We start from the raw sequence: 22,916 nt of genomic DNA, 5'->3' as shown, positions 1-22,916 counted from the left end.
GGAATCTTAGGATATTTTTTATTTGACAACCTTTTTTTTTCAGATTATCATGTCATCACAAATCCTTCTAAGCTAAATATAAATTATATAAGTTAAATATAAATTATTTTCGATGCATTCACAAATTATATAGATTATATATAATTCAGAACACTGAGCTAAATCTTTGAAAAAAAATAGTAACAAAACAACTCAACTACTCAACATTAATAATAATCGATTACATTAGAGTTAAATTTATTTTTCATTTTCTAAACACAAAATTGATTTTTATCTAAATTTTAACTATTTATAATAAAAAAATTATTACTTATTAGTTTTATTGACGTAAGAAAATAATTTTTAATATGGAGTAGGATGTTATTTCATTAATGTTAAACCAGTTTTATATAATTTAAATAATAAATTATGTAAAAAAATAAAAAAATTACTTTTAGTAATATAAGTTTTTTTTCTTTCAAATTAAACAAGTTCAACTTTTTTATTTTCACTTTATATCTATATATATCGTGTGTTAAAAAGTAGTTTAAGTTGAATACTGAACTATAAAGAAAAAGAAATTATATTTGTTGATAACATTGTTCTTGATGTAAAAGTTCCTTGCATTTATGAAGAAGAAAGAATAATGTTTGTTTACTTTACCATTAATTCTTCTCTGCATTACATATGGACAAATTTCAATGGGACCAGTCGATTAATTTTTTTTTAATTAAGCTAGGTCCTCCTTGTGGTTTATTTTGAAGTAAAATCTTATAATTATTATGTCTACCCAAAAAAGTCTTATAACTATTATTGTACATTAAAACTTATTTTTTCTTAACTGAGTAATCTACATTCGAATAATATAGTTTAAAACACAATTTTGTTTGATTTAAATTAAAACATAAAAAGATTAATGTGAAGTGGGAAAAATTCTATCAACACAATTTTAGATTTTCTGTAATATATTATTTTGAATACAATTAATTTATTATTATGGTGCACTTCTACATGTTTGGAGACAATCTTGATTTGGGATTACTAGTTATATTCTTACATTTACAATTAAAAAATATAATTTGAATTAAGATAAAAATAAAGAACATAACATAAACTTAGTTTACAATTTTATTTTAATTAAGATGATTTATTATATTTTTAATAATTGAGAATGAAAAAAAGTTTCTACAGATTTTATTAAAAATAATATTGAAAAAGACATCCAACCAAATTATTAGAATGCAAAATAAAGAAAAGGAAGAGAGAGAGAGAGAGGTGAATGAGGTGAATCTTGGGTATATCTATCTATGCAACTATCTACCTCTGAGTCACTTGCTGTACATTAAGTAGAATGACTGCATATAACATCAAACTTTGGTGTGCAGTACTGTATCTGTAACAGTCAAGCAATGCAAACACTCTAGATAGTGAGAGAGTGAAGCACAAGCTACAAAAACTACCAAACAAATACTCCTTTTTTCTTCTCTTCTTTCCTCTGCTGGGCTTTTGCTTCTCTTCATTCTCTCACCAACACAAAAAAAATGAGCCTTGTTGTTTCTGAGGATGCCCTCAACAAGCTTCAAGCTCTCATGGATCAAGGTCTTACCTTTATCACATCTTCTCTCTTTTTTTTTTCCATCTTTCTCTATTTTTCTTTTCTCTCTCCCCCCTCTCTCTTTTCTTTTTTCCTTTTATTGAATTGTTTCTTTCCAATGATGCTAGTTGAGGAGGAGTCACTGCTCAGAACTTTTCAGGTGACCATTTTGGTTACTCATTCCCATATGATTTTAACATTTTAATTTTTTTCTTCTGTTTTTGTTTCTTGGATGTCTGTTTGTTTTCAACATCTGCGTGCTGACCCTGATCTCTCTTTTTTTTGTGTGTCTGACCTCGGTAAATTGCATGTGGTGGTTCAATGGATTTTGTTTACTGTGGCCTTTTGAACCCTGAAATTTTGGTGATTGCTGCTTCTATGTGTTTCATGGATGCTGTTGACTAATTGGCTCTTCTACATTCCTTCTCTCCCGTTTAAGGCTTTTCTCTGGTAGTGATGATTTAGCTAAAGAAAGGGGGAGGGAGATGAGATCTGATTTCAAGTGTGAAGGTCAATCAATGTTGTACTTCTGTGTTTTTCTTCAACTCTCTATGTTAACTTGGTTGAAAGGGGACAATCATTTCGTATGGTTCACACCTCCTATTATTTAAGTGTGTTGACATATATGTAGTTAGAAATAAGAACTTTCTATTTCTGGATGGCTGCTAATTTAATCAATTGCGTGCGATTATCTACCTATTCTAATTATGATGGAGTTTGGTGTAATCTAGTGATCTCTTAGCAACTTATTGCAACTGCTTAAGGTCAAGTGTTTTTCACTTGAAAAACACTCTATCCCCTTTGGAATTTAATTGCAGCTCTTTGCAGAATGTTCATCAAGGATGTGTCACCGAAACCCTAATGAGATTTCTAAAAGCAAGGGAGTGGAATGTTACCAAGGCGCATAAAATGGTAAGACATGTGCAGTGGAAGAGCCATGTTATAGCGATGTGGCAATGGTTGTTTAGCAATATTGGTTTATTGTTGGAAATTGGCTGTTATTATCCAACTAATCTAGTTGTAAATGCCTGTATTCAGATAATCGATTGTTTAAACTGGAGAGTGCAAAATGAGATTGACAACATATTATCGGTAAGTCTAGATTCCACCAATCCTTGTATATTATTGTTTGGACATTTTTTGGTAGTTCATATTTTTTTAGTTTGGAGTTTGTCTGTGATTCAGAGATGTTCTCGCCGTGGGCCTTTATGTATTTTTTGACAAAATCTTATTAAAATGTATACTTATTGCACAAGACTATGAGTTCTTGCATGTTAAACCTGGATGCTGTTTCATTCTTTCAGAAACCTATAATTCCTACTGATTTTTACCGAGGCATTCGTGATTCACAACTTATAGGTTTGTCTGGGTACTCAAGAGAGGTGAGGTGCTCTTCAAACACAACCTTTTCTCAGTACATATAATCTTAGTTGTGCTTGATTGTTATCTAAATACATATTTTTATTGTCATTAACTTGCTTAATATATCTCATGCCAATTTTAATGCTTGTTCTGCCTGCCATACTTTCCAGGGTCTTCCTGTCTTTGCAATTGGTGTTGGGCTTAGCTCATTTGACAAAGCATCTGTAAGCATTTTTAATGGCTATGTTTGGACTTTAGAGCACTATCTATTTCTTTTTCTTAAAAACCTTGTGTTCTTATCTCTTCTAATTCTAACACTATTTTGCATGCTTGTATGATTGCAGGTCCATTATTATGTGCAGTCTCATATTCAAATTAACGAATATCGTGATCGTGTAATATTGGTGGGCATTTCACTTCGGAGTCCTCTTAGATTCTTAATTTTTTAATTAACCTGCTAATTTAGATTCTGCCCTTTTGTTTGTTTTGACCCGTATGTGCTTGTAGCCTTCTGCATCAAAGAAGCATGGGCAGCCTATTACCACATGTGTAAAAGTTTTGGATATGACTGGTCTGAAGTTGTCAGTCCTGAATCAGATCAAGGTACATTCTAATTGATACAGCTACCTGGTCCAGCAGGGTTAGTACAATTGGGAATTGAATGAATTCATAATACATTATAATGTTAGGAAAATAATCATGCAGGTTTGTATAAATGGTAATGCAACCATAAGAGTCGGTACGGTTAAGAGATTTGTGTTCGTAGATTACTATTTACATGTGATGTTCAGTAAACTAGAGCATATCCGGAAGTAATGGACTTACTCAAAGTTGCACTGCAAGATTGAGTTTAGATTAAACTATTTTTGTTATTACTTTGTGCATAAATGCATAAAGCAGTAGAGTTGGTCAACTTTTTGCCTTTGTTTTTAAATATTTTCCAATATCGCTGAGTTGTCTTTCATTGCTGATGCAGTTGTTAACAATAATATCATCCATTGATGATCTGAACTACCCTTAGAAAACAAATACTTATTACATTGTAAATGTGCCATACATATTTTCAGCATGTTGGAAGGTTTCCTTGTGACTTGGTTTTCTGTATGATATTTTTATTCATTATACTAGTTTAAGTTTTGCACCTAGGGATAATGCTTATTAAGACTTGCATTGGCAGGTTGTGAAGCCACTTCTACAAGAGAGGACAAGAAGAAAAGTGCCATCGCTGCCACATTTCTGTAGAAGATAAGGCTCTTGATCATCCAGGCATTCAGAGAATGGAAATGGAAGTGAAAACTGCTATTCCTTGGATCATCCTTTCCATCAGAAGCTCTACAATCACATAAAGGAGGAATCCAGAATCCAAGAACCTGTTGAACCAATCAAGCAGGGATCATTCCATGTAGATTTTCCTGAACCCCCTGCTGAGAAAGCTGAGATTGTCAAGACTTTAGAGTCTGAGCTACACAAGTTTAAGATCAACAATGGGACTTGTGATTGAAGATTGTTTGATACTAAGGAGAGTGTGAAAAGGGAAACGGTGGATCTCGGAAATGGAAGCGACGTTGTATACATTCAGCGGTTAATACCCTCCGATCAGTCATGGAAATGGTTCCAATATCTCGACAAACACATTCCATGGACCAGACCCACCATTCGCGTCTTCGGAAAATCCTTCCTTCAGGTTCATATCGTTCCCACATTTCTTTCAAATTCTACCCAACCTGGAAAGTGGGATTCCACACGAATTTCATCTTTTGTCGTTTACCCTTTAGAATAAAAAAATGAAGCTATTAATCATCAATCTAGTTTGAAAATACGCCCCTGTTCTTAGGCAGTTAGTGTAACAAATGTTCATTTTTTTTATATAGGTTTGATGTGTTACTTAATGTGTCTTTCTACTTACTTCTGAAGGTCCACAAAGCTCTTCCTGAGTAGTTTTAATAGCTTACTCTTAAATAGGTACAACGGTGGTAATGACTATGTTGGTTGGCATTCTGATGATGAGAAGCTTTATGGACCAACACCTGAAATTGCGTCTCTAAGTTTGGGATGTGAACGTGACTTTGTTCTGAAGAAGAAGCCATGTAAAAAATCTTGCGGTATGATTTCTTTTGTTGTTAGAGTTATGATTACACTTGCAGAGTCTCCTGTATTTCTTCCTGTATATGTTAATACAATAGTAGTGGATTTTTATGTGGATGTGCATGAACTTGTTATCATTTGTTGTGGATCTTCAGATGGAAGTGATGAACCTGCCAGCAAGAGATTAAAGAAGGGTAGCCATGATGCTGATCAGCATACGTTTAGACTTAAACATGGATCCCTTTTGGTGATGAGAGGCTATACCCAAAGCTGAAGCCACACGCATTAACCTTACCTTTAGGCGGGTTTTTTGATTGACTTGTGGTCAGAGCAGGTTTCGGTTAGTATGCTAAGAGGTATGTTTTTGTGACATGTTGATACATTTGTAAAGCTTTATATATATGTTCATGTTACTGGTACCATTGTCTTTTTGGTGGAATTATGAATTCCTTAAGTAAACCTCCTGGTGGTGGTTCCTGAGTAAAATATATTATTATTATAAATATATTTTTCATCCATGATTACTTATAATGTAAAATAAAATATTGAGATCATTAAAACGTAATAGCCAAGAAAAGAGTGAAAAGAGTGAGTGGTGGTAGCAAATTATCTTCATAAAAGAATCATACTTCTACTACTTCAATTTGATGAAGATTGATATTTTATCTGGTGCATCTTTTCGTTTTCTTGTGGCCCGATAAAACTCTTCCTTTGTTAAGTTATGCATAATTCTATAATATGAGATAGGTGCCTACAAAATTCAGAATGGATTCATGCAAAACGGACACCAACTTTTAGTACGATATTAGTTAAAATGGACTCAAAATTTGTTTATTACGATAGAACATCATCTCATTATCTATTATTTTATATTCAAACGAAAGTATTATGTCATGATTCAAATGGAGTTATTATGTGATGTTTCTACTGATATACTATGATGATGATATACTATATGATGATGAATTTGTTTGATTTTATCATCTTATGATTGAGTTTGATTGTATCAATTAATGATTCATCTGGTACACATAATTTGTGTTTTAAGAGTTTTTTTTCCCTTTGTATATAAAATCTTAAGTGGCTTGAAGTCTTTATGAATCCATGATCACTCCTACCAAACTCTATGTCCCCTAAATCAACACAATTTACAAGAACAACTTTCACACAATCACTTCTTTTGGCCACAAACCTTTCCTCACCATCTACAAGAATAAATCAACAATTTCATGTGTCTTTCCTCCTCCAACAAACACATGAATTATATAATAATGAAAAGCATAATGTAATTTCACAAATATATTATTATAAAAGATAATAAGTTGTCAATATATCATAATTCTACATTAAAAAGAAATATAACTAAAGAAAACCAAAATCTCTTATGCATACCAATATCCTAACTAGCTTAACCTATAAACTACAACAAGGAAGGAAGCATCCTCCTCACTGAGTAGGTGTGTGTGACTATAGAACACAAGTTGCTAATGCCACACAATTGTTCCTAGGAATGTTCACTGCATCCTTTTAGCCAAAAGGATAAGCAACACCATCCATACTGAAAAAAAACATTGGGAAACCACAACCACTAAGTATATCCTATGTGATAGTCTTCATAATGAAAGAGTCAAATGCCCTCAGCTCCTCTGCAGACCTTCATGAACTCAATAGCCTCACCATCTGACCAATGAATACAACCGCCACAAACATCAGTGCATATGTGCATTCGTGGTATACATCATATACAATCTAATATACACAGGAAAACTTATCAATAATCATATTTGACAACGTATAATCACAATATTCAAGTACAACCTTAAAAAAAACCTTCAAAATTTTATTGAAGGTTATATACTTATTATTTAACCAAAATAATTTTATTTAACACAAATTAAGAATACATACCCGTTATATGGTACGAATATGAATATCTTCCAAGGTTGGTGTTCTGCAACTTAGATCAAAGGCTGACCTTATTTCTAAGATAGTAGAATAATCATCCCAAGATTGATAGTCTTCACTTCTAACAAGTTCATTATGTCTTTCTTGTGCATTTGACTTTCCTTCCAATTTTCGAATACTTTCTAATTCTAATGTGACTTCCTTCGCAGTTGGTCGTCTTTTTCCATTCAGCTCTAAACATCTATTTGCAAGATTGACGACTTCCATGATATGATTTTTCTCCCCTTCCTTCATCACTCTTTCATCAATAATATCAAATACACAATCTTGCTCCACACACATGATGAAATATGAAGCTAAACTTTTGGCTTCCTCTGAACTTGTGAGGGTTATTGGCCTTTTCCCGGTTAAGAGTTCAACAAGAACTACTCCGAAGCTATAGACGTCACTTTTTTCTGTGAATTGACTTGTTTGAAAATATTCAGGGTCCAAGTATCCAAATGTTCCTTGAACTACTGTAGTAAGGTGAGTAACATCACTGGAAATCATTCTAGATGTACCAAAGTCTGCTACTTTTGCTCTATACTTTTCATCCAAAAGTATATTTGTTGACTTGATATCTTTATGATAAATAGGCTGAGAAGCACCAGAGTGCAAGTAAAACAAAGCTCCAGCAACTTCAGTGGCAATTCTCAAACGCATGTCCCATGTCATAGGAAAATCCTCATTTTGTTGATGCAAGTACTCAAAAAGGTTACCATTAGGAATGAATTCATAAACAAGTAAAGGAATTTCAGTCTCCAAACAACTTCCTAACAACTTGACCACGTTTCTGTGGTTAATTTGTGACAGAATGACAAATTCATTGATGAATTCTTCTATTTTTCCTTGGACCTTAAATTTTTTCACTGCAATAATTGTTCCATTAATCAACATGCCTTTGTAAACAGTAGCTTGACCTCCTTTTCCAACTACTCTATTCGTGTTGAAGTTATCGGTAGCCTTCTCCAACTCGTTTAAGCTGAAAAGTTTAACTTTATCCCCATTAACTTCACCAGAAGACAATTTTTGTCGTAACAATAATCCTCCATTTCTTTTGAACATTCTTTTTCTGTATTTTTTCACAATAGTTTTTTCTGTACCCTTCAACGCTCGCATTAAAATAATGAGTAAAATGATGGATCCGAAGCTTATAGAAACTCCTACATATTTTACCACATCAATACATTAAAATAAGTGTTTTTCACTTATATGCAACTTTGAGCATTTAGAAAGTCTAACAAATAAGATTAAACTAACACAAATTTAGAAAACCTTATAATATATTGCTTGTTGGATTCAATTAGTAGCCCAATACGCAAAACTAAGTCTAGAACTTAAGCACATAAGAGTATTTAAATAAGATATTATAAAACAGTATGTATGTGTGGAGTTATTTAATGTATCTACCAAATAGAAAACGTGCATATGCAAATGTGGAGAAGTATATCAAGTCTGAATCCACTGGCCAAGTAAAGGTTATAGTCATTTTCTTATGTAGGATGTTGCCAAAATTGGTTAGTATGATAACAAAATATCTATATTTTAATTTAAAAAGTATACACAATTTAAGTTAAGAAAAAGTTATATTTTTTAACTATAGTATTGATGTATATTAGTGATCATCATTGGTATGGATTAACATTGCCAAGACACACAAGTAAAATTAAGTATGCCAAGAGATCCGATAAGAAAAGCTTTTATTTATACAAACATGTACTATAATAATTTACATCTTAAATTGACTTTAATTTTTACAAACCTCATTTATGCCACAAAATTTACAGCTTAATTCATATCCACCGAAATATATTAAATTTTGTAATTTTTTTATTCAAATTTAAATAATACTTATATTAATTATTAGGATATTATTTACCTTTAATTTAAATATATTACTGGTAGAAAATATTCACCAACTTTAATGATAACTAATAAAGAGCATGAATAATTAATTTTTAATAGATTTCCTTTCCCACTATATTTTTTTCTATCAATAAAATTTAAGTTCAAAATCCTACTTTAAGAAAAAGAATTCCAATTTCCATTACATCAATGACTTATTGCTCTAGCTCCCATAACAATGTAATATATTTCACATTCATATATCTTATTTAATGGAAATTGAAAACTTCTAGTTAATTTTATTAATTAACGACATTAAAATAAATAAAAAATAATGAATAACTCAAGTTACTCAAATATTTTGAGTCGATTTTTGAATTATTTGAATATTGTTCATTCAATAAAAGGTCACTTTTAACATATTTTTCTTTCATTGTTAAATATATTAACAAACCTATTTTATTGTGTGACATTTGAATTTTTACTGTTTATGTTTGTACATGTATATTTTTATATAAATCTTATAATTAAAAAAAATTGAGAAGACAGGTCTTACATACAACAGATCTATAATTTCAATATCATGAAATTTCCTAATTTTGGTTTGATCTGTTTTATTGAATTATTTACTATATTATTTTATTTACGTTATATCTTGCTTTATTTCTGTGCTATGTTGATATAACTAGCGATTTTTTTTCAAAACAGTAAACATGGTATGAATAAGTCATATACGTCTTAACAAATACATATTATTAGAAAAAACTTAAAAAAATAAAGGAAAAGTCAGATATAAATATTTTTATTTAATAATCAAATTTATCGTAGCTACATTCGGTGGTGTAAAATTTCTCTTTCAATTTTATTCTCACAATGGTTCATTAAAATTGTAAAGAAAATTATTATAGACCCATGTATAATCACTTTAATAATATAATAATGTATATTAGCATTTTAAAATTAATTATTTTGAGTGGTTAAGTGGGTATTTTTTTTTTTTTTGAATATCAAAATATCATTATTCAGTAGAGAATCTTTTAAAGTGAATTCCAACCACTTTTACAAAATAGTTTTATTGAAAACAATATAACATACAATAATTACTTAAAATGTTTTGTATTACCATCCCTAGAAAATCGGTATACCTGATAAGTTTTATTAAGTCGAGTTTCTTCAATCCTTTAGATCACAAAAATAAATTAGTCATGATATTGTGATTGTTGTTGGTTTCACAAGTTTACATAAGATATTTAATGAAACTATTTTATGTGTTCGTTTTTTTGCTTTCCTTGAATATTAATATTAAAAATCATATAAATTATTAACCACTTCATAGTTCATACATACCTTTTATAATGGATATTGTTACAGGACTGCTCGATTTCCTGTGTTGCGAGGGTTGCGGAGGAGGATCATCTGTGAAGATAAAGTTTAAAATATTTATAACGATGGTATTCAATACAAATGCCGATAAAGAATATCAATTTTTATAATTGTTTTTCTTTTCTATCTTCTTACAATTTTACGTTTAGTCAGAATATTCTGATAACTGGATATTTTTTTATATTAGACATTAATTTTAAGCATGTTAAAAAAAACTTTTTAAGTGCAGTGATTAAAATAATATATTTACCTGCTGGACAACCTCCCTCAAAGTAGGGATTACCAAAACCGGTGTTGCAGGAACATCTTTGACCTGAACGTTTATATAGTGAAGATGTAATCTTAGTATCATAACACTGAGAGTGATGATCTGAAGGGAGTGTAAGGTTCAAATTGTTCACAATCTCCCATTCAAGCAACGCAGGGACTACATCTAAATCCTTCATCAGACGATCCTCAACAAAGTAGCCTCTGGGATCATTATAAGAATAGTGTCGGTAGCCGTAGTCACGATCTGGCTGTACAACCAAGGCGTAACTGCACTCATGACTACTTTCATTCTCCTTTAAACCTTTTATTTCAATGCTGTATTCTTTAAGATACGGTGGCAGGGAACTTTCACAGCAAGACGTCCCATTACAATCACTTTCAATAAGCTTGATATTTCCGATATCACCCACCTTGTAGTTCTCGTTGCAGGTGGACACACAACCACTAACTTCTGATCCATTTAACTTCAAAATAGCAACACTGTTACAACCTGCGGCCACAAATATGTTGTGTTCTTGGGAATACACGAAAGGGCTTCCTTCCAGCGACTGGTTGACTGGTGGAGAATCTTTGGATCCGCAGTTACTACGGTAAATAGGATGATTGATAGTAACTAGGCCTGCTTCGAGATAAATGTCTACTACTTCCAGTCCTATTAACTTGAGGTAAGGTGTGTAATGGGTATATGTGGAAGTGTTTCTGCATTCTATTTCAAACCATTTCCCTGCATAGCACTCCGAACTCTTCATTCCAAACGGAAAGGGAATTGTAACATCTCCACATTGCGAATCACAGCCAGGCTTTGCTAGTGGTAACTCACCTTGTGCAGATACCTCCCATATTACCAAAATGATGAAATGGATCACCAATTTCAGAATCATTGGCTTATTGGTTGGTTCAAGGTTCAAGATTCAAGAGGTGTTTGTGCAAGCCTCCACGTACTAGGATATGGGTACTTATTACTATGATTTTCACAGGATTGCCTTATATATATTAAGCAATAGTTTCTTGGTTTCTTAATAATTTTGACAGTTTAAAATAATAAAGACATACACCAACCATACCTACCATATTAATATTTTAATTATTTTTATTTTAAATGTTAATTTAAAATATTATTATATTATTATAAAGAGTTGTGAAATGTGTATGTTTTACTTTGTAGTGTTAAAGAACAGTTTTCCTCCGGATAAAGTCTGACAGCAGCCTGGTTTGACTTTTGAAAAATGGAGTAAATAGAAAAATATTAAAATATGTGAAAGATAAGGTGAGGCAAATGATTGGATAAAGAGTTTCGTTGTTAAATATATTACCAGACCTATTTTATTGTGTGACCTTTTAATTTTTACTGTTTATGTTTTGTACATATTTATATAAATCTTAAAATTAAAAAAATAGAAAACAGTCACTACAAGAAAATGTTCTAATAGCAACTAATTTAGAAACTAAAAAAAATAGTTTCTATAGTAACTAATTTAGATACTATTTTATAAACTAAAAATTATTGATTACTAAAAATGTATCTATTATTAATAAAAATTATAGTATAATTAGATACTATATTTTTGGTAGCTAATAATAAAAAATAAATAAATAAAATTTATAGAGACCATTTTTTTAGTCTCTTGTTAAGATGCAATTAGAAACCATTTTTTTAGTCACTTTTAATCTATTTTAAAAACTAATTTTTGGTCTCTAAAATTAATAAAATTAGAAATTAATTTTGTACTTTCTAATCATCATATATAGTTAGATACTTAAATTTTTAGGCACTATTATTTGAATTTAGATACTAATTTTAGAGTAATTAAATTTTATAAAATTAATTATTAATTTATAATTTATAAAATATTTTTAAATTGATATGAATAAATTTACTAATTTATTAATTTTAGTATAATATTAAAATAACTAATATCAATTTAAAAATTATATTTAAAATAGTATTTTAATCTTTTAATTCTATTTAAATATAAAATTAAATTAATAATAAATTCAAAATATTATTTAAATTAAAAATTTAATAAATTAATTTAAATAAAGATGCATATTTTTTAAAAACTAATTTAATTTTTAAATCTGAGCAAATAGTTTCCAGGTTTTCAATTTCTAAGTCTCTCTTTAACTAGTAAAGTCTCACTCTGCAAACGCACCCTGCAAACATCTGCAAATGCACTGCAACGGCGGTGACTACGACAACGCACCCTGCAGAAACGGCGACGGCAACGCACCTGCAGCAATGGCGACGGCAACGGCAACGGATCCTGCAGCAACGGCGACGGCGACGGCAACGCATCCTGCAACAACGGCGACGACAACGCACACTCTGCAACAGCAACAACGCACTCTACAACAATGGCGCTTTTGTGCTCCGAAGGAGGTCAACTTCTTCAAGCTTATCATCGTAAGTTTTGATTCGTGTTCCATCGTCTTTGCTTTTATTTTTGTGCTTGCTCTGTTCTGCGCAACTTTACTCACTCTATCTTCCCATTTTAGAACCCTAGATTTTGTTTTCATGTTATATTCCTTCAATTAATTGCTAGTTGAGTGTTTGTACATGAAGAACTGTTTTTGTTATTTGTTTCTTACAAAAACCTTCAAAAGTTGGCACAGACGAATCTGTTTGCACGAGCTTGGTAGGATGTCAGTATTCAATTTCGAGGTGTTGGTCCTATAGCAGCCAGATAAAACAATGATCCAAACATAAATTAACATAAATTAAAGATTAGAGTAAGTTGTCTACCGTGTTATTTGTTGATGGCCAATGATAGAGGGACTATTAGTGATCTGCCATTTGGTTTCTTTATAACTGGACCTGCACCATTGCTATTCTCTCTATCTATTTCTCTCTTACATTCATATCTACTCGTTCATTTATTTATTTTTGTGCAAGAAGGCTGTAAATGAAACCAGTGTCTAAATTATTTGATTTGCATTTAATTATTTTATTTGAGGGCTATGCAAATATTTTCCTGGTTGCATGAACTGATTTACTGATGAATAATTGGGTTGAATGTGGGTTTGTTACTCTGATTTATCATATAAGATTATATTTTGTTAATGGCAATGGGAGTAGTTACTGTTTTTTCCATTTTGAATGATTGGCGGCCACTTATTCTTTAACTTGTTATTTTCCACTATTGTTAGGGTGATAAAAAAAGTCCATAGTTGAAGATTTGTTGTAGGAAACATACATGTGTTGTTCAACCCAAATCGTGGTGACATTAAACTGGGCCATGTACTATGAGTAAGCATTATACTATTTTGCATGTATAGTCATTTCTATTTGTGCATGTGCTTCATTTTTTAAACTTTTTAATATTATATTTTTTGGGTCAGGGTTGGTGCAAATTATTTTACCTTAAATAAATCCATTTAATTGTCTGTAGTTAATTATGTTGTCTAATCTTCTTTTTATTATTATGGAAACTTGCTCCATTTGGTCAGAATTTTACTTGATAAAGTTTACAAATTGTCACAAGAATGGGGCAACATCCATGTTATTATTGCTGGGGATTTAAATAGTGTTCCAAAGGTATGATATTGCTTTATACTTACTAGTTTACCTGTTTCAGATTAGTTATCTAATATGTTGTTATTTCATTGTCTTTTGTTTTGTTTCATCTTATGATGTCAGAGCGCCATATATAAGTTTCTGTCTTCATCAAAGGTGAGTTTGGCATCTCCTTGTCATGGTATATTCTCTCTTGCCTTTTAGCTTACTTTTGTGTGGTATCTGAAAAATTTGACTATATGTAGTGTCTCAAACCTTCAGTAGATAATTTATCTGTGGATTACAGATAATGGAGGAACCGAAAGGGTATGAGGAAATGAGGAACATATTCAGATCACAGATTCCTGATGATGCCAGGTAGTTTTTATGTCTTTCCTAAATCTTAGTCTTGGTTGCTATCTGGTATAGAAAAAGAACAACGCAATTATCAATTATGGAACAGATTAAGGATCATTTATTTATCAAGACTGTAGATTATTTGTTGATACGGATAATGTGGTATTTTGTTGCTCTTAATAATTTAATAATATTATTGCCTTTATTGTTGATTATTTCTTTGTTTATACTGTAAATTATGTTGTAATTATATCCTTTTTATTTGTTGTACCTAATTAGGCTATAGAACATCTAATTGATTTTGTAATCTTCTTTCCCTAATTACTAGATTTCCTTTGTACTATGTTTCTATATAATTGATAGAGCTGGGAACTCTCCTCTAAACCAAGATGTTCACTCAACCAGTTTCTTGCCTCTGTTTCAAGTATTGTTATTATTTGTCCCATTTTAGAGGGAAGGGTATCATCATTATTTATGTCAAACTTTAGGTCTTAGGTATTCTGTAATAATCATTTGGGTATCTGGTGCAGCATTTCGATGACTCTTTCAAGGCAATTGTTATATAGATGGAGTGTGGAAGAACTAAGACTTGCAACAGGGGCGAAAGGAATCACTTATCTTCAGCACCTGCTCAAACTCCGTAGTGCTATAGTGGTGTTCCTGTATGCTGTTTTAATCTGCCAGATAAAATTGTTACCATTGGCTATTTCGGCAACTTCTTTGTAAAGATTATACATGAAATATTAATATGGAAACTCTAAAGATTTTCATTGGATATTCAAACAGTTGTATATTTCCCACTTAATCTTCATAAATCTCATGTAGTTATTGCTGCGGGGAGACCATAAAACAAGAGATGATATTGGGGAGCCCTTAGCAACATTGAGATTACTACCATGAACTTGAGATTAGATATTGAAATTAGTTTTTGACGCATCAACAGATCTTAAAATATTCCAAATTAATTGATTTTTACACTTGATAAAAAATAAAAATAAAAAATAAATAAATAAATAAATAATATTTTATAATAAATTACATTATTTAGAGACCAATATAGTGACATTTTTTGGTATTTATATATTTGGTCACTAAATGAGTTTCTATATATTTTGGTTACTAAATTGGTTTCAATAAAATTAGTTATTAATTTGGTTTCTATATAATTGGTCACTAAATTCGTTTCTATATATTTGGTTACTAAATTGGTTTTTATTTAATGGTAACTAAATTGGTTTCTAAATTAGAATCTAAATTGGTATCTAAAATTAGCGACCATGATTTTAGCTACTTAAGACTATTAGTTTCTAAATTAGTTTCTAATTAAGTTAGTGACTATTTTTATCATTTTAGAAACCAAAAATTTAGTTTCTAAAAACACTTTTTCTTGTAGTGTGTCCTGCACACAACAGATCTATAATTTCAATCTCATGAAATTTCTTAATTTTTGTTTGATTTATTTTATTGAATTATTTACTATATTCTTTTATTGGAATATTTCTGTGCTATGTTGATATAACTAGCGATTTTTTTTTCAAAACAGTAAACATTGGTCTGAATTAGTCATATGTGCATCTTAACAAATAGTGTAAGTTCAAGAGAATGTTGATTTATGCAGTCAAAGAAACAAATATCAAAATACATAATATAAGAAAAAACTTAGAAAAGTAAAGGAAAACTCAGATATAAATATTTGTATTTTATAATCAAATTTATCTTAGCTACATTTGGTGGTGTAAAATCTCTTTTTCTCACAATGGTTCATTAAAATTGTAAAGAAAATTATTATAGACCACTTTAATAATATAATAATGTATATTAGAATTTTAAATTTTATTGTTTTGAGTGATTAAGTGGGTTTTTTTTTTATGAATAAAATATCACTATCCAGTGTCAATTTTTCCAAGTGCTATAACCAACAACAAAATAGATACAAATGATATTGTGAGTGTTGTTCCAAAGAGATAAAATGAAAACAACATAATTATCTATTTGAAATGGATAATGATATATTAACAATCTTAAATTTTTTATATAATTATATTATAATTTCTAATATTATAATTTTAATATTTTAATATTATTTAATTACAAATTTAACTTTTATTATATATTTATTTTTAAACCTATTAAATCTATTACATAGAGTTGTATAATTAAATTATCATTTTCCATATTTGATGTCGTACTTGGAAAACAATCATACACGTTAGATCATCTTCAGTATAACCTCTGAAACTTTATATCATTTAATTATGGCACCTTCCAGGAAAAGTCTGAGAGCAGCCTAATTTGAAATTTCCGAAAGGGAGTAAATAGAAAGAAAAATATTAAATTATGTGAAAGATAAGTTTAGGCAAATGAATGAAAGAAAAAGAAAATGAATAGTTAGAGTTCTTGTAGTTTATTATATGGAGAAATAAAACAGATGTTTCAACCTTTACTTACCAAAAGGAATACGCTCCTTCCTTAATCTTTCATAATTTATTTAAAGAAAATTATATTTTGAAAAATTTTAGAATTGTAATTAATTTTTTAATGGGATGGGTTTATAAATAAATATATAAAATAAAAAATAAGTTTAAAATTAAATGATATAAAAAAGTATTAAATAATAATATTAAGAGTTGATATGTGATTATATAAAAAATTGTGAGTTGTGAACATATTATTACCTTTTATTTAATATTATATCTGTTTTATTATTATTATTATTATTATTATATATATATATATATATTATTTAACTTTACTTTTTTTCTGATTTTCGTTTTAAGAAATTATACTTTGACGTCTTAAAAAACCCTTCTGATAACCTTATTTTAATAATATAACAATATATTATACTTCAATTAAAAAATATAATTAAAATTTTTCATATTTTTAATTGATAACTAATTTTTTTTTTAGATATTAAAGTCTATTTATAAAATTTAGAGGAGAGAAACATAATTTAATTTTTCAAACAAATTTCAATAACTAATCCAAAATTTTTATGTTATGATTCTAAAAATTCATTTATATATAGTATATGAAAATATATATTTTTTAAATAAAATGAAATTTTGAGTATTAAAAGTAATATACTATTATCATTATTATTAAGAATAATATATTTCATCAATTCAAAAAATTTATTTATTAATTTGTAAATTTTATAATTTGTGAGATTCATAATTTTCAAACATAAAAATATCCACGTACATATTTTTTTTTAAATAATTCAAAAAAACTAAACTTTGAAAAAATAAAATTATAAATTTTTGAAATATTTATTTTATTCTTATAGTAAAATTTTAATAATATTTTTTATTAATCACTTAAAATGTTAATAGGTATTTTTTAAAAGATTTTCATAAATTATTGGGAGATAATTTTTTTATAAGTTTTTCATAAATTATTGGGAGAAGTCCACAAAACTTTATCTCGTTGTGATAACTTGAATTATTGATTTAAATTAAAGTATTTAAAATTTATTAAACATGTTTGAGAATATTTTCTATTTATATAAAAACTTTCTAAAAAACAATTTCCTCTGTATACAGTGGATAAATTATGTTTGATGTTATTAAAAAATTTGTGAGGTAACGAGACGGATGAATTCAAGAAAACTCGCGGTAAGAAAATTAATATAATTCATTGTAAATTAGACTTATTTAAGTTCTCTTTAAAACTCACGCACAGCAAAATTTAAAAAAAAAAAACAAACTAAGTGAACCAATGTATATTAATCTCACCCTTTTATTTAATTCAAGATTAATAACTTAAATTAATTAGTTTCTTTTTACTAAGAAATATTTTTGTGTGCAAGTGTATCCACGGATAACATGTATTACAATTATTTCTCTCCTCCTCTTCTAAACAAGTTAATAATATAGAGAGACATGATAAAAGGTTGGAGCAGAAATATATATATATATAAAAGTAAAAATTTAGGATATAAATAAATATATATTTGTTTTAGAACGAACCTCATATCGTCGTTTAGGAGTCGAGGTCAAGATTAGTTTAAATATATATGTCTCTCTTCACCTATCGATGTCTTTTTTAAGGATAAAACCGTGACAGAGCATCAATCTCTAAAGTGGACAATACCTAGAATACGGTCATTGATCCTAACAATACTATTTCTTGGATTTGAAGTCGGAACATTGACGTTGTCTATGGGGACAAAAATATTTTTTAGCCCTTTAATTAGGGAAAACCACTCCCCTTAGACCTCGACTGCAGGACTTGTTCGGGTACTGTCAATATAGTCTCACATCGCTAAGGAGTTGAGACTAAGAATAATTTATATACTCCTTCCTCCTCCAAGATGATTTTTAAAGATCCAAACATTTTATATATATATAATAACATTTTGTCTTTAATTGTAAATTTAAAAGTTATCTCCTAATTTGATAAGACACTCCGGTTTAAAAGTAATAACAAAATAAATATTTATTTAAATAAGTCATGTCTACTAAGACCTCTTTTGAAAAGTGAAATAAATAAATAAATACTTCTTTCATGATCAACTAAACTAAATTAGTGTGTCAACAAAATTTAAATATTTAAGCTTAATATTTACATATTTTTAGTATAAAATTATTTATACGGTTACGAATAGGGCATTCACATAACTTTTAAAATAGTTATTTATAAAAAAATAAAAACATCAAATTTATCATGCGTATTAATTTGTAATTGAATCATACTGTAAAACTTCTTTACATTGTTGCAGGCATAAATTACTTTTACTACAGAACTTCATGAAAAGAAAACAGTGATAAAACTTTCACCCTTAAAAAGAACAAAATGTGTGTATTCTAGTATTTCACAAACCCACAAGTTGGATTAATAAACTAAATACCCATAACAATATAAAATAATTATATATAATATAACAAAATATTATCGTAAAAAAATCATAAAACTTAACAAAAGAACAGTAAAAGAAATATTAAAAAAAATAATGATATAGATTACGAATTTTAGAATCATTTATTTAAGAGAGAGTCTTTAACTTCATATCTTGATGATGGATATTTATATTACTATTTTTTATTTTATTTTTTTATCAGCAATATTATTTTTTTATATTATACTATGATTTATGCTCGTAAGTAATTTCTTGGTTTCTTCTTTATTGACCCCTGGTTCTGGTTTTCTACTGGAACACTTAACGCGGTCGAATAAATAAATGATAATAGTAGTCTCGTGGCTCTCAAATCACCAATCTTATCAATGATGTTGTTCTACCTTCAAGGAAAAGTCCGAGAGCGACCATGTTGACTTTTCCCATGCTTCAATCACTCCTCCTAATATCACTCCTAAATATATTAAATATTCCAACCTTTATTTAGATGCAGCAGACAGCAAAAGAATATGGTCTGTCTGATTAATGTTCTATAATTTCTTTCATTTTGGACGGAAATCAAAATCAAAGTATTCTTGTTTATGTTTTATTTTTTAAAAATTTATGCCATATAGATATTTGTTATTATCTAACTTCACTCATTTTTTTTCTATTTGATTTCTTTAAGTAAGACTCAACCTCTTTGTTGATTACAAGCATATAGCAATAAATGGTTCCAGATAAAGTTACTATAATTGTATAATGAATCCAGATGAGAAGGTTTAATTTTCCAAATAGATATGCTATCATTAATTTCAGTTGTGATAAACTTGATATCTACTACTTCAATTTGATGCAGATTGATCATTAATCTGGTGCATCTTTTCCTTTTCTTGTGGCCCGATAAAACTCTTTCTTTGTTAAGTTATGCATAAATTCTATTATATGAGATAGGTGCCTACAAATGATTCATGCGATTCAAAACGGACACCAACTTTTAGTACGATATTGTTAAAAGAGACTCAAAATTTGTTTATTACAATAGACCATCATCTCATTATCTATTCTTTTATGTTCAAACTAAAGTATCATGTCATGATTCAAATTGAGTTATTATATATATGATGATGGATTTGATTTATATCATGTGATGATTGAATTTAATTGTATCAATTAATGATTCATCTTATACACTTAATTTGTGTTAAGAGGTTTTTTTTCCTTAGTATATAAAATCTTAAGTGGCTTAAAGTCTTTTGTGCAGGACACACAAAAGTATGCACGAGTGAAATGAAACAAAGTTTTGAAACACGAAAATCTAGTTCTAATTTTCTTTCTCTTATGTTTCTTCTTGTCTTTTTATGTATCTGTTTTCTAAATGCTAGGAGATAGTTTACTTCTTTGGTTTAATTGTTTTTTTTCTTGTGTATTATTTTCTTCATCTTCTTAACTGAGAACCAATACCACATATAAGCAAGGAAAACATAATTGAAAAAAAAAATCCAATATAATGAGCAGTTAAATTATTCGATGATATTAATCATTTTAAAAAAAGTTTGATATACCTTTTTTTCTCTCATGTTATTGAAATTTTGAAGGTAAATATTAGGAAATTAGAGTTAAGTGTAGATAATTTAAATTAAAAGCTATATATTAGCGTACATCATATTTTATGTGAGCTAACAAAGCGTTTTCTATATATTATTTAAAATAAGTTCAGTTTTAAAAATTTTAAATTAGTAAAATATGTACCGTTTCGCTTCCAGTTTTTTTTTCCAGAAAAGGAAATTAAAAATATTTTAGATTTAGTCATTTACCGTACAATTTCGTGAAATGTTTTATTATAAAGCTTCCACCATGTAATCACATTTTATTATGACACAACTCTTTCTTAATTTTTCTTGAAACCCATTTTAATTTATGAATCCATGATCATTTCTACCCAGTTCCATGTGCCTTAAATCTACACAATTTACAAGAATATATTATTATAAAAAATAATAAGTTGTCAATACTACGATAAAAAGAAATATGACAAAAGAAAACTTATAAACTACAACAAAAAGTATATCCTAAAAAAAATCAATTATGTAGTATAATATGTACAATAACTATATATATATATAATAATTACGTATAATTTAATAATTATTTATTTTCTTAAAATATATTGGTTGAGCTATTTAATATATCTATTAAATATGAAAAGGCATATGCGTGGAAAAGTATATAAGTCTGAATACCTTACAAAAATAATTTTATTGAAGAAAATATAACATACAATAATTATTTAGAATGTTTTATTACGTGATGTGTTGGTTTTTTCTTTTCATTCAATATTGATATTAAAAATATTATATTTCAATCATTAAGAGAATATGTCACATTTTCAAACATTACTTACCACACATCCAATTTTTATGTCATTTTTAACAAATTAAGCTTACGTCCTATTTTATTGATTATTCTAATTATTTACTTTTTATGATATAAAACATACATTAACAAAATATGAAATTTATTTTATTTTAGTTGTTATTTTAATATTTTTATTTTAATTATGTAGAATAATATATATTAATAACATAATTATAAATTTTTTTATTTTTTTAATAAAATGAATTATACATTTTATTATAATCAATTATCATATTTGAATTTTTTTTATAATAATGAATAAATTTTAACATTATAATTTTTGTGTTTTATGTTTTTTTAGTTTATTGATTTTTTGCACTTTTTATTTATTTTAATCCTGTGTGAATAGTATATTTTTAATATATAAAAATAAGCAATGATCCTAATTAAGAAAAAAATCATATAAATAATTAACCACCTTCATAGTTCATGATGGATATTGGTACGTGACTTCTCGGCTTCAAGTATCCCGGACGATAATGTTATTCAGTACAAATGCTCATAATAATGTCTATTAATAAACATTGTTTCAAAGAATGCACTCACATTCTTTCTGGGGAGAATAAAGGTTAAAATATTTATAATAATATTATTCAATACAAATGCGCTGATAATAATGTCTATTAATAAATATTGTTTCAAATGCATTCACATTATTTAATATTTTTGTTATGGTATTTTCTCTTTCAAAGTTTTTTAAGGACATTGAATATATATATATATATATATATATATTAAAAATGCATATTTTATAGACTAAAACATACTATATTTAAATAAATAAAGTAACATTTAAATATAAAAATATAAGAAATAGGATGAAAATAAGAAAAAAGAAAAAAGAAAACAATATGTTTGATTTTAACCATGGGTTCATCGCCAGAAATGGTTGCCCCTTCCTATTGACTTGAGGTAAGGTGTCTGAGTGCTTTTGATAGTTACGAAGTTGTGGTAAATGTTTTGGAAATGTTTATGCATTCTATTTCAAACCATTTCCCTACATAGCACTCTGAACTCTTCATTCTAAACGGAGAGGAAATTGAAATAGCTCTACATTCCCAATCATAGTCAGGCTTTCCTACAGGAAGCTTAACTTGTGCATATACCTCCATATTACCAAAATGATGAAATGGATCACGAATTTTAGAATCACTGTGGCGTGTTGGCTGCTTCAGTGTCTGCCTGTAGCTGTTAATTCCCTCAAATACACTGTCCTCCTCATCTAATCAAATCAAACCAAACATTATTTTAAATTTGTGTGCAAGGGTGATATTTCGTACAAAGCGTAAATGCCATAACCACGATTCATTATTCACTATTGGATTCAAGCACTTGAAATCACCCATATG

The 22,916-nt window shown here is 28.5% G+C and overlaps 1 protein-coding gene, 1 long non-coding RNA gene and 1 pseudogene across 4 annotated transcripts; 2 read left to right on the top strand and 1 right to left on the bottom strand.

The window, feature by feature from the left end:
- Positions 1–1,312: 1,312 nt before the first annotated feature.
- Positions 1,313–5,037, top strand: LOC137832123 (uncharacterized; annotated as a pseudogene).
- Positions 5,038–5,184: 147 nt separating this feature from the next.
- On the top strand, positions 5,185–8,026 carry LOC137832124 (uncharacterized). Its single transcript, XR_011084517.1, has 3 exons — positions 5,185–5,599; positions 7,135–7,450; positions 7,561–8,026. It is a non-coding gene; the product is annotated as an uncharacterized lncRNA (long non-coding RNA).
- On the bottom strand, positions 6,294–11,424 carry LOC137832121 (putative wall-associated receptor kinase-like 16). 3 transcript variants are annotated; one of them, XM_068640136.1, is made up of 4 exons: positions 10,443–11,424; positions 10,157–10,225; positions 6,929–8,127; positions 6,294–6,769 (listed from the first exon to the last, which is right to left on the bottom strand). In XM_068640136.1, exons 1-3 carry the CDS (start codon positions 11,341–11,343, stop codon positions 6,932–6,934), a joined length of 2,166 nt encoding a protein of 721 aa, XP_068496237.1. In that variant the 5' UTR covers positions 11,344–11,424; the 3' UTR covers positions 6,294–6,769; positions 6,929–6,931. The 3 variants fall into 3 exon arrangements, with proteins under 3 accessions (XP_068496237.1, XP_068496236.1, XP_068496235.1); XM_068640135.1 differs by having other exon boundaries at positions 6,294–6,700; XM_068640134.1 differs by having other exon boundaries at positions 6,294–8,127.
- Positions 11,425–22,916: the final 11,492 nt, after the last annotated feature.

This window comes from Phaseolus vulgaris, chromosome 6 (assembly GCF_000499845.2).
Source record: "Phaseolus vulgaris cultivar G19833 chromosome 6, P. vulgaris v2.0, whole genome shotgun sequence".
NCBI classification, from domain to species: Eukaryota; Viridiplantae; Streptophyta; class Magnoliopsida; order Fabales; family Fabaceae; genus Phaseolus; species Phaseolus vulgaris.
This window is presented reverse-complemented; position numbering and strand designations above follow the sequence as displayed.